Source organism: Salvia hispanica, chromosome 1 (genome assembly GCF_029641045.1).
Source record: "Salvia hispanica isolate PSC_SH4W2 chromosome 1, Shi_PSC_v1, whole genome shotgun sequence".
NCBI lineage: Eukaryota > Viridiplantae > Streptophyta > Magnoliopsida > Lamiales > Lamiaceae > Salvia > Salvia hispanica.
Window position 1 is genome coordinate 4,670,276 of NC_142692.1, and position 13,288 is coordinate 4,683,563.

The 13,288-nt window shown below is 43.4% G+C and overlaps 1 protein-coding gene across 1 annotated transcript; it reads left to right on the forward strand.

Moving 5' to 3' along the window:
* Positions 1-63: 63 nt before the first annotated feature.
* On the forward strand, positions 64-3,703 carry LOC125222653 (heat stress transcription factor A-6b-like). Its single transcript, XM_048125384.2, has 2 exons — positions 64-2,080; positions 2,439-3,703. The coding sequence occupies exons 1-2, from the start codon at positions 1,838-1,840 to the stop codon at positions 3,165-3,167; spliced, it is 972 nt and encodes a 323-aa protein (XP_047981341.2). The 5' UTR covers positions 64-1,837; the 3' UTR covers positions 3,168-3,703.
* Positions 3,704-13,288: the final 9,585 nt, after the last annotated feature.

Consider the following 13,288-nt stretch of genomic DNA (forward strand, 5'->3'; position numbering starts at 1 on the left):
TGTGGACTAACACAAATTGTACGTGTCTATTATTGTGTTGACACGATTACGACCTGACCTGATATGCACGTGCGAGATTTGTCAGTAGACTTGCATTCACCATTTTGAATATGTGCACCCATGTTTGTTGATGCTATAATTGTAGCTGCAAAAGGGAATTTGAAGAGATAAACATCAGGTTTAGATTAATGGGATAAATATGTGTATATCTAATTAAGAAAATTTGAATTGCTATGAAATACTGCAGTATAGTATTTGGTTGATCATCAATGAGGCCTAACTTAAATATTAAGTCGGCTAAAAATTTATCATTAGTGAGAGTTGTTCTTAACAAAAATTTCGTCGTCTACATATGCTGCACTGCAGTGCTTTATAATGACTATATTTCACAAGCATTTACTTGTATGATGGAGTATCTAAATAAATTGAAGTGGTTGACCAGAAATTAAAATAAGAAGAAGTAATAGGGTACCCTAGAAATACATTTTATAATCAAGATTGTCCCACTTGCTATGCACAGATGTCCACAAGTTAATCTCAAGACGTGGAAAAATGTGTTTCATGATTTAAATTAATAATTTAAAACAAAAGGCCAACTCTTTATACCTCATTTTATTGGGCACTAAGCCCCAACAAATCTTGCAAGATTATATTCATACGACGTATTATATAAATCTAATTGCATCCCAGAACACTATATTTAATGTAATATTATAATATAAAAAACTTACACTATATATTACTAATAATGGAGCAATATACTATTATATGCATATTGCCGTATAGGTAATGTTACTCAACGCATTTATATTAGCCGACGGCATATATGATACAAGTATTTTATAATATACTTTTACTGGTCAACAGCCAAAGCATGCATTTTAAAATTGTAAAAAAGACATGAAAGGTTATTATAGAGAAAAACATGATTGATAAAATAACTAAAGTGACCTTTCAGCTAAGCCGACGAGAAAGATCATTTTGTACATGGAGGATTCGTGTTACACATTTTAATTCAAATCCATAACGCTGAATCTACTTAATTAGTATACTTACTTTATTTAATAGTTCAGATTCATCCTAAATTCCTAATATATGAATAAATATGCTTATGTTCGTGTTCTTGTTCATTCGTGTATCATGAAAGATTTAATTAATGTAGAGTACATTTGCTTGACAATATTTTTTTTTCGAGTAACCGTCATATATACACATCTAAAGTGACTCAAATCTTCGATATACACTAAAAGAACAATTTCACCGAACATGAATTTCCATCGGTAATTTCTATTTTTCCATCAGCAAATATTGTAACAAATGGAAAATTTCTATTAGTAACCTTTTTATTGACAGACTAGGATAATTCCTTATTTCGTCGGTATGTAACACTGTTTACTATTGTCTTGATATAGATTGCCCAGTACCGTTAGTAATTCATAGATATATCACACTTTTTTTTTATAGTTATAAAATAAGAGTAAAGCAAAATATAAGAAGTGTGTTACTCCTAATAACTAAAATTAAAAAAAAATGAAAAATAATGGAATATCTTTGATGACCACACCATAATGTCCACTTCCCTCTTCCATCATCAACTTTACACCTCCTCAAACCCCAACATTATGATTGCAATAAATTTCTTCCGCAACCTATAAAAAAATATTTTCTCATGTCCCTCTATCAACAAACGCCTCATCACTCTCACACAATCACACACTGTATTATTATAATTATTGTTATTGTTATTTCTCGCATCTTCTTCTCCAAATCTCCCAAGAAAAGAAAAAAAAAAAACCCTCTCCTCCTCCAATTTTCTGCAGCTGTATGCCCAAACTAAATGTATTCAGATGTAGCAGAAATTCCTCAGCCAATTGAGGGGCTTCATGAAAATGGGCCCCCACCATTTCTGAGCAAAACCTACGACTTGGTAGAAGATAATGACACAAATGAGATAGTCTCGTGGAGTCGAGGTAACAACAGTTTCATTGTCTGGGATCCTCAGACCTTTGCTGTCAATCTTCTTCCCAGATGCTTCAAACACAACAATTTCTCTAGCTTTGTCAGGCAGCTCAATACCTATGTAAGTGTGTGTGTGTGTTTGAATTCTAAATTCTTGTTTTGTGTACATGAAATAAATAGGATGAATGTTTTTATCTAGATTTGTTGAATCTAGCTAGAATGCCCTAGATTTTTCTACATTATTTTATGTGGAAAAATAGTTTTGTTTTGTTTGTATTTAGGCAGTCAAGTTGCAGATTTGTTAATGCTTTATTTATCTCAAGTTGTGGGCTTTTGTCTGTTGCATTTTCTAGAGAATTCATCTGCTCTCATTAATTAATGTCTCAGCCCTTTTTCTGGAGGTTTCTAGCAAAATCTTGATTTTATTTTAGGGCTAATTATTAGTGAAAAGTTGGTATGTATTTAAAATTTTGTTGCAGGGATTCAGAAAAGTGGATCCAGACAAGTGGGAGTTTGCCCATGAAGGGTTTTTGAAGGGGCAAAGGCATCTCTTGAAGAACATCAAGAGGAGGAAAACAACAACAATAACAACAACAACAACAACAACAGCAACTAGTACTAGTAATAACACTAGCATTGGCAGTTGTTTGGAGGTGGGAAGCTTTGGATTGGACGGTGAGATCGAGCGGTTGAAGAGGGACAAGCATGTGTTGAGCATGGAGGTGGTGAAGCTGAGGCAGCAGCAGCAGCAGACAAGCTTGGATCTTAGGGACATGGAGCTGAGGCTCAAGGGGCACGAGGCGAAGCAGCAGCAGACAATGACCTTCTTGGCGAGGGCGATCAAGAGCCCCGCCTTTCTGCAGCAGATGAAGGAGGCAATGGGTAAGAGGAAGATGAAGAAGGTTAAGAGAATCGATGGTGCAGCATTCGGAGTCGAAGAGCTAGGCCTAGATGATCAGGTTGATAATATTGGTGGTGAGTTTGTTGCTGATGAGAACTTGTATGTGAAGTTGGAGCCTCAAGAATTTGGTGGATTTGATCATGTGGAGTATGAGGCCTTGCCAATGGAATCCATGGTTGTGGAAGAACAAATTCAATGTAGAGATGATTATGATGATCATCATAATCTTGATGTGGAGAAGCCACTTGATGAAGGGTTTTGGGGAGATTTGATCAATGGAGCATTTGAAGATGAGATTGATAACTGATAAGGCTAATTTCATGCATTGGTTATGTAGTGAAAAACATCACATTTCTGCTGGATCTAACAAGTTTTGTTAAGCCAGGTGTGTGTGTAGCGCTAGATCCAGGAGATGCTGGAGGAGGATATCTAGCGAGGAGCAGGAACGGAATCACGAGGAAAAGCTAGAGGAAGGAAGCCAAAAGCTGAGGGCAATCAAGTCAATCAATACCTCGCTGGGCCCCACCTCGAAGCTTATAAATAAAGGAGTGCGCAACAAGAATGGCAGATCGGTTACACTCCACACACAGTCACGCTCTTAGCACACACACTAGGGATATGGGAAATTTGGGGTGGTTTTCGTTTTCAGGAGTCTCGTATCAGTGCATCACCGTCCCTTGAGGGCGAAGAAACAATTGTTCTCTTAATTTCTGTTTACTACTCTGTTCCGTCTCGAACTTCACTTTTGGAAGTCGAGCTTGCTGTTTTTGTTGCTGGATTAGTTTAACCGTTCTGTTTACGTTTGATTTGCCTTGATGAAGTTGGATTTCGTGTTGATTATTATGACGCTTGCTATTTTGGTTTGTTTATTTGAGATGTTCTCTTGAATTTGTTGCTGAATATTTTAGGAGATTCGAGAATCGTGGTATTGAAGTTGTGTTCGGTTGGATTTTTGTTCGGATGCTTGGATCCGGAGTGGATTTAGCATCCGAAGTGTGGATCTGAACAGGGGAGGTGAAATTTGTGCATGAGATTATGGGGATTTTGTTCTGCTTGGTTTGCTTCGTCTAGTAGTGTGATTTCCGTCGTTGTTTCGTTTACCGTTAAAATTATGTTTCCAATCTACATCTGAGTTTGTTTTTCTTGATCTCTGCATTTATTTGTGTTCGTTGAAGAAGATGAAGTCATTTTCAGTTGATGCTTTAGTTAGTTAGGCTGCAGATTCGATTCTGTCCGTACTTACCTTTTTCAGAGTTTGGTCCCCACTTGTTTTAATCTCCTTGGTCTAGAGATGTTCGTAGAAGTCCCAGATCTAGTAGTTGATTTGACTTAGTTCTTATACATAATTCATTTTTTTGCCTAGATCTAGCAGTTAGCATAGCATACTTTATTTCCAAATTCACTTAGTTAAATTCCTCAACCCAAAATATGCGTGGCAGCAGCCAACCCAAAAATAGTTTCCAATTCTCTACGCATGTATTTTACGAGTCCATCTCTGTGGGATCGATCCCTACTTCCCTGTGCTAGTTTAGTATCTGTGGTTGAGGGTTTTGAAGGTTTGCTTGCGTACCAACGACCAGACTTCCAGTCTTGTGAGTCTCTAGACCTTGTGATCTAGTTGATTTACTGGATCTAGGAAGTGTGTAATTAGAAATTGAAAGGATACAGCAAGCAGAAAATCAACTCTTCAAATGGCGCCGTTGCCGGGGATGGATGGCGTAGTTTGTTTATGTGTTTAGAGATTTGGTGTAAATAGTTTTAATCTTTTGAATTTCGCTTTTGGCAGTTTATGAGCAAGGGCTCAAGGTCAGGAATCTGGAGCAACCCATCTTGGTCAAGGAACGTGCAGTTGAAGTGACAAGTTAAGGAATCAACATCCGCCATAACTACCAGATCGGGGTTGTCAACTGTAGATCCATTTCCGTTTGAATCAGGGAGTGAAGAAGAGTGGAATTCATCGGGGAAAGAGGATTCACGGTCGTCGTCAGAAACTGAGCATTCGGAAAGGGAGGAAGAGGAGTCTGTAATGGCAAACTTAGTGGACCTAGACCCAGAGATTGGTTCGCTAACTGCACATCTCGACGGAGAGCCAGCTCATGCCATAGTGTCAAATCAACGTCAGCGGTCTATTGAGATCAAGACGAATGTGCTGGGCGTTTTACCTACATTCTCTGGACGGAGGAATGAGTGTCCTTATGAGTTTTTGAACGAGTTTAGTAAGCTATGTAGCATCCAGAAAAGGCCTAACGAAACTACCGAGGAGGACTATCGCCTGCGAGCGATTCCATTTGCATTGAAAGGAGAGGCAAACACTTGGTTGCTGAGGCTTCCACCTGACTCGATCACCACATGGAGGGATTTCAAATTGGAGTTCCTGGACTATTTCTTTCCGTCCAATAAGACAAACGCTTTGAAAAAAGAAATTCAAGAGTGTAAGCAGGACTACGATGAATCTTTAAGCCAATATTGGTCTCGGTTTAAAGGCCTGCTTGACGCTTGCCCAAATCACAGGATGACGGAGGCTGAAACATTTTATCTATTCTACGAAGGGGCAAATCCTGAGTCCAAGGACTTAATGAATTCCTCGAGCGGGGGGAATTTCACCAAGAATAAGGCAAGCGAGGCACGCGAGATTCTGGGAAGATTAATCGACGCGAAGAAGGCGTATGACTGCCCGCGTGCTATCATGAGGAGAAGCTCCGCGAACACAGTTAAGGAACGAGAAGGAGAAGAGGTTAGAGACAGAATAGATCGACTGGAGAAGGCACTGCTAAATGCCATTGAAAAGAAAAATACCCCTGGGTCGACTGATAAGGAAAAAAACCCAGGTCAAGAGGAACATCAGCTTCAATTTTACAATAATCCCTCACTCGATGGAGATTTCCAAGCTCAAGTGAATGCAATGGGGAATTGGAATCAAAGTAATCAAAATACCAACTGGAACCAGTGGAAGATTAAGGAGGCACCATGGAGGGACAATCCTTGTTTCAGATGGGCTGAAGGGAACCAACAACCACAGTCACAACACCCAGGTCCAGCGGAGAACCAGCAGACATGGCCCAGCCGGAATCAGGAAGGACCACAGCATAATTCTAACTGGGCAGGGAAGCAGCAAGAGGGGCTGAACAACTGGAATTTCCGTAACCAAGGGGATCAGCATAACTGGAACAACAGGAACCAGAGCAACCAAGGGAATTCTTATGTGCCACCGCATCAGAGGAACAATTCAGGAAACAATCAAAATTTCCAACAGAGTCACCCAGGTCCAGCAACCCAGTACAACAATAATCAAGGAGGTCAGGGAAATTTTCGCCAGAACCAGGTGGTTGGAACCAATCAAAATCAAGGATTTAATCCCAGTTCAATTCAAGGTTTCCGACCACAGCGGAATCTTGATGACATGGTGCATGACCTGGTAAATTTCCAACAACACATGCAGAATAACATGCAGGCTAACAATGACGTGGTGCACAAAATTCAAGATGCCCAGCAGGAGCAGAAGTCTGCCATGGACATGTTGGCAAAGCAGATGTCCCAGTTGGCCACGTCGCTGAACGAAATGCGGGGAAATGAAGGGAAATTGCCTGCCACTGTCAAACCACCAGACCGAGCAAATATTAGTCAAATTACCTTGAGATCGGGGAAAGGCTATGAAGGACCGAAGCAAGTGATAAACGAGGAGACACCCTCACAGATGAACGGAGAAAAGGGGAATCAGAAGTCTCGAGGAGATGATCCTGGACTCAGAGAAATTCCTATACAGGATGACCTCCAGGAGGGAGATTTAAGGGGATCTATGCCTCGACTAAGTGACCCATTTTTCCTTGATCCAGAACCTGAGTTGGAACTTAAAGAGGGAAGCAGGGAGACAGGTGCAGCCCCAGCAGGGAGTTCCACGAATGCAGTAAAGCGACCCAAACCATTCCCATATCGAGGAGAAGCCAAGAAAAAGAAAGATGATACTGAGGACCTTGTGGAAATATTTAGTAAGCTGGAGATTAACCTACCCTTTTTGCAGGCTCTGAAAATACCCACCTTCAGCAAGTTCATCAAGGAATTCATAGCAGGAAAAACCAAACCTGATGGGAAGATTGTTATAGGAGAAAATGTATCCGCCGTGATACAAAAGAGGAGGATGCCGTCAAAGTGTACAGATCCAGGTATGTTCACTCTTCCTATTTCTATAGGTGATATTAAAATTGAGCATGCCATGTGTGATCTAGGTGCTTCGATAAATGTCCTACCGCTGTCAATATATAAAAAATTGGTGGGAGTCAGTTTGGTCGATACTAAAGTAGTGATTCAGTTGGCCGATAGAACATGCATATCGCCTGAGGGAGTATTGGAAAATGTCATAGTCAGAGTGCATGATTTCCTATACCCAGCTGATTTTCATGTGATAAAAATGAGGGGTAATGAATCTGCTGAGTCTAGTGGGGTGTTACTGGGGAGACCCTTCCTTCGCACCGCGAAGACTGTTATTGATGTGTTTGATGGAACCATATGCCTGGACTATCATGGGGAGAAATACACCTTCAACATTGAAGAAGCTATGAAAAAACCGCTTGATGTTGAAAACTTGCATGTTGTAGATGTAATTAACCCCCTAGTCCAAGAATATCTTGAGACTGAACTAATGCAGGAACAGTTTGACAATTCGGAGCTGAGCCAGACTGTAGAAAAGGAGGTGACAGGATGGTGTGAAACTTTTTTCACACAGGACTTGACAGATGATCAGATCAATGAAGCGATCATGGCATTCTGCCACCAGCCACTATCATTCCAATCAGCCAGATCTGTTCAGGAGAAGAGCCCAGACGAGGGAGCGAATCTAGAGGAAATGGCGCCAAGAAGTAAGGCGGAGAACCCTTTACCTCAGGAAGCCATCACACCGAAGAAGGAGTTGAAAACTTTGCCTGAAAATTTAAAGTATGCATACCTGGAGGAAGGAGAAACTTGTCCAGTGATAATTAACAGCCGCTTGACTGAAGACCAAGAGAGTGCGCTGCTGGAAGTAATAAGGAGGAACAAGAAGGCCATAGGGTGGACACTTTCTGACCTAGTTGGAATTAGCCCTGATCTTTGCATGCACCACATCAGACTAGAGGAAGGGGCAAAGGCTCGGCGTGATCCACAAAGGAAACTGAATCCAAACATGAGGGAGGAAGTGCTCAAGGAAGTTCTGAAACTACTGTCCCTTGGAATCATATACTCTATTCCAGATAGCGAGTGGGTCAGTCCGGTTCACATGGTACCTAAGAAGTCTGGAATACAAGTGGTGAAGAATGACAAGAACGAGTTGGTGCCTACTCGACTGGTCACTGGATGGAGGATGTGCATTGACTATAGGAAACTAAATGAAGCCACCAAAAAGGATCATTTTCCTTTACCATTCATTGACCAGATGCTAGAGAGGCTGGCTGGCAAACAGTATTTCTGTTTCCTCGACGGATATAGCGGTTATTTCCAGATTTTCGTGAACCCAGAGGACCAGGAAAAGACCACATTTACATGCCCTTTTGGAACTTATGCCTACCGAAGGATGCCATTTGGTCTATGTAATGCACCAGGGACATTCCAACGTTGTATGATGAGTATTTTTTCGGATCTACTAGAGGTGTGCATCGAGATATTCATGGATGATTTCACTGTATATGGAGGCTCATTTGACACTTGTTTAGCCAGCCTTGACCTAGTGCTGCAAAGATGTCAAGAGAAACATCTAGTTCTGAATTTTGAAAAATGTCACTTCATGGTAACTGAGGGGATTGTTTTAGGTCATGTGGTCTCTGAAAGAGGAATACAAGTGGACAAGGCAAAGGTGGAAGTGATTGCAAAGCTACCTTACCCTACAAATCAAAAGGAAGTTAGAGGATTCCTCGGTCACGCAGGGTTTTATCGAAGGTTTATCAAGGACTTTGCAAAAATTGCGCAACCACTCACTCATTTGCTGCACAACGATGTGGAGTTCGAGTTTGATGAGGGATGCAAGAGGGCATTTCAATTGCTCAAGGAGAGACTAGTGTCCGCACCAATTATCAGGGCACCGGACTGGAATCACCCTTTTGAGATAATGTGCGACGCGAGCGATTTCGCTGTGGGAGCCGTCCTAGGGCAGAAGATAGATGGGAAAAACTACGTAATTCTCTATGCGTCCAAGACACTAAATCAAGCTCAGAAGAATTACGATACTACGGAGAAGGAAATGTTGGCTGTCGTCTACTCGTTCGAAAAATTCCGCCCTTATCTTCTTGGGTCAAAGGTTATTGTTTTCACTGATCATGCAGCAATAAAGTACTTGCTAGCTAAGAAAGAATCAAAGCCAAGGCTAATTCGATGGGTCCTACTTCTACAGGAGTTTGATTGGGAAGTAAGAGACAAAAGAGGAACAGAGAATCGAGTGGCTGACCACTTGAGTAGAATTCATCAAGGAGATACGGACGAGGCTATTCCCGATGTTTTTCCCGAAGAGCATTTGTACTATATGGACGAACCACCTAGACCGATAAGCTGGGAATCTGTCTTAGTTTTAACCGGTCCAGGAGAATCTGATCGAGGAAAGCGCGTACGTAACGCAGAACCATGGTACGCAGACCTGGCAAATTACTTGGTCACGGGAGAGGTGCCAAGTTCAGAGGAAGCCTCCCGGGCCCAGAAGATGAAGCTTAAAAGCGAAGCCAAATATTACTTCTGGGATGATCCTTATCTTTGGAAGATGTGTGCAGATCAGATAATTCGACGTTGCATTCCTGAATGGGAACAAAGAGATGTACTCCATCATTGTCACTCCTTGGCGTGTGGAGGGCATTTCGGACCAAGGAGAACCGCAAGGAAAGTTCTAGACAGTGGATTCTACTGGCCTACATTGAACAAGGATGCCTTTGAATACTGTCAATGCTGCGAAAGGTGTCAACAGACAGGGGGAATCTCGAGACGAGATGAGATGCCCCAAGTGCCCATAGTGATCTGCGAAATTTTCGATGTTTGGGGGATGGATTTTATGGGCCCATTTCCGTCGTCGTACGGAAATGCTTACATATTGGTCGCTGTAGACTACGTTTCCAAATGGATAGAGGCGAAGGCTACGCCCACTTGTGAGTCTAAAGAGGTGGCCAAGTTTCTGAAGTCAAACATTTTCAGCAGATATGGAGTTCCTAGAGCGATTATCTCAGATCAAGGAACACACTTCTGCAACCGCACTATAGAAGCGCTCATGAGGAAATACGGCGTGCATCATAGATTGTCTACACCATATCACCCCCAATCGAATGGGCAAGCTGAAGTCTCTAATAGGGAGATAAAGAGTATTTTGGAAAAATCAGTTAACACCACAAGGAAGGATTGGAGTAAACGCCTTGACGATGCTTTGTGGGCGTATAGAACTGCTTACAAGACACCAATCGGGATGTCACCTTATAGGTTGGTGTTTGGGAAAATGTGTCACTTACCCGTGGAAGTGGAGCACAAGGCATACTGGGCCATTAAGGAAATGAATATGAAGTCTGTGGCATGTGAAGAAGAAAGGAAGCTGCAATTACAGGAGCTGGAGGAACTACGGCTAGAGGCATTCGATTCAGCAATGTGGTACAAGGAAAGAACGAAGCTCTGGCACGACAAGAACCTCCGGGTCAAGGAACTTCAGGTGGGGCAGAAAGTACTTCTATTTCAGTCCAGACTCAAGCTAATGCCAGGGAAGTTGAAGTCAAAGTGGGTAGGTCCATATACCATCGTTGGCCTCCGCGCACACGGAGCAGTGGAAATCCAGGGAAGTGCTCCTAACTCGGTCCCTTTTCTTGTTAATGGCCATAGATTGAAAGTCTATAGGGATAATTCTGAGCTATGCGTAGTGGAGGAAATACCACTACGTGCGCTCTCAGTTATCACTTAGCCAGACAAAGGAATATTCTCGATGAACTCCTGGGTCAAGGGAAATGTTATGTTTTTACACACTGATCCAGGGGATTCGAGAATATTCAAAGGTAATTGTACATAGTTTAATTGCTTTAGAAGACAAAGAAAATCCAAACAAAATAAAAATTCAAAAATTTCCAAAAAAATTTTCGAAGACCCAAACTCAAAGGGGATTTATGTCTCGTACTTTAACCTTGACCCAGGAGTCTGGGGTCTTCATATTTTTTTAGGTCGCGGTCAAGGGAATCAATTAGAGGAAGAGTGCATGAAGGAGCAGTTGAGGAGGGAAGTTATAATTTGAAATTCAAAATGCCGACAATTATGGAGGAGTACGGTCGCTGATGTCATGCCTGCAACCGTCTCTCTCTTCTGTGTAAAAGATGCGAACCGACCTTCTCTCTCCACATAATAATTTCACAACTTGCTCCTCCCTCTCTCTACTGTCATTCTCTCTCTAAGCTTACAAACCCTAACCAAATCGGCCGAGTTTTTGTTTGAATTGCAGATCTGAGTAATGGAATCCACTAATCCCGCCGGAAATTCTCCACAAATAGTCTACGACCCGGCCTTGCTGGCCGATCTGACGCAGAAGGTAGGGTGCGTCGAAAAGGCGAAGGAGGTCTACGCCCTATTCTTTGCCAATATGATGCCATCCGCGGCGATCACTGTGCCGACGTCGGTACCAGACGATTCGTCAGCCCGACCTTCCGTCTCTCATGAGAAAGCGCTGCAAGGAGAGGCGGAAGCGTGTAGATCTGAACCGACAAACACAGAAATAGTCCCAGAGGAGGCGGATGATGTCGGAGGTAGGCAAAAGGACGGCGGAAAAAGGGACGGAAAGGAAGGCGGGGACGGTGACGATACAGAGACAGGTAATTTTGAGAACCCTAATCTTGAGGGTGACGAGACAGAGATAGGAAAATTCGAGGACCCTAATCTTGAGGGTGACGAGACAGAGATAGGAAAATTCGAGGACCCTAATCTTGAGGGTGATAAGGGGAAGGAAGGGGGTACCCCTGCCGACGAGGAGGGTACTCTACTCGATATTGGGGGGGGAAGCCCCGTTTACATTGAGGGGGCAACCCCGATGGTTGAAGGTGAGGGGGCAACCCCTGAGAAGTTTGAGGATGCTGCGGAGATGCAGCAGACTGATGTACAGGAGCCCGACGTGGAGGGGCTCCATTTAATTGTGGATTTGGTAGATGAACCGGAAGAGAAAGATGAGCCCGCTGTAGACGAAAGGGCTGAGCGAAGGCGCACCAGGAGAAGCTTACTGGATGAAGTTGACGAAGTGGCACAAGAGGACTCAACGGCTGAGGAGAGCCGTCTGGAAAACGAGAAGAAAAAGAAAGGGAAAGGCCATGCAACTACCCGATCGAGGAAAGCTACCTCCGTCAAGGAGGTCGAGGAACCTTTTTCCCCAGTGGTCGAGGAACCCTCCACGGAGCATCAAGACGAACAGACTCCCCTGCCGGAGTCTGACTCTGAGGAAGTGGAGGAGGAGCCTATCGCTGGACGCCCGAAGGTGTTGTTAACGAAAAAATTGTTGCAAGCTATGAGGAAGTTCGACGATCCGAAGAGGGCCGCTATTTACAAGGAAAGGTGTGGCACGGGAAAGATGACGAAGTCTGGGAAGCAATATCGGCCGAAGGAACTAGTAAAGATTGCAAGCGACGAAGAGTTCTGTGCTTGCATTTCCTCAATTGGTTTTGAGTGGCTGCTGCAGCATAGCAGAGTAAAGGTTCCGGTGGATCTGGCGAGGGAGTTTTTCTCCACCTTTCGGTTTAAAAACACTACTGACTTGGATGCAGACTCCATTACCTTCCGGATGTTCAACGAAGAACATGAGATTAGCATCAGAGAATGGTCACTCCGTATGGGGGTGCTCACTCCAGAGGAGGATGATGAAGGGGAGTGGAACGAGAGGATGATTGGGCTACCAAAGAACACACCCGGTTTCAATGTGCAGTCAGCATGGGAGTCGCTCACTCACTCTCAAGCGGGTGCATTCAAGTCAAGCTACTCGAAGGCCTCTCATATCCAAGACCGCATCCTTCGTTTCGCCCAAACTTTTATCAGCTACAATCTGATGGGGACAGCAAATGCCGCTCTTACAACCACCGACCTATATTTCACTTGGTGCATGGCCAATGGCATCAAGGTACATTTGGGATATTGGCTGGCTCAGGCCTGTCACCAGATGACGAGCAATCCCTCACGCCACATGTATACTTGCCACCTCATCGGCGCCTACCTGCAACGAAACATTGAGGTGAAGATCGCCGAGCTTGCTCCCGAGGTCGTGATGTGCGACCGCCCAGAGGTTTTCAGCGTAGACTACTTCTTCAACAAGGGCTTGTTGCAAACTCAAGGCAACAAGACTTACTTCTATTCGCTGGGAGATAAAGCGAAGGCGGAGCCGGAGGAAGCTGAGGAGGCCATGCCAAGTGAAGAGGTGGAAGAGCTTAGGAAGGAGGTGCAGGACATGAAAAAGGAAATGCAACTGATGAAAAAGGA

Excerpts from the sequence above, each read along its gene's own strand:
- LOC125222653 (XM_048125384.2), top strand. The coding sequence starts at position 1,838 with ATGTATTCAGATGTAGCAGAAATTCCTCAGCCAATTGAGGGGCTTCAT. Across the intron at positions 2,081-2,438 it reads TCAGGCAGCTCAATACCTAT|GGATTCAGAAAAGTGGATCC; the intron begins GTAAGTGTGTGT and ends ATTTTGTTGCAG.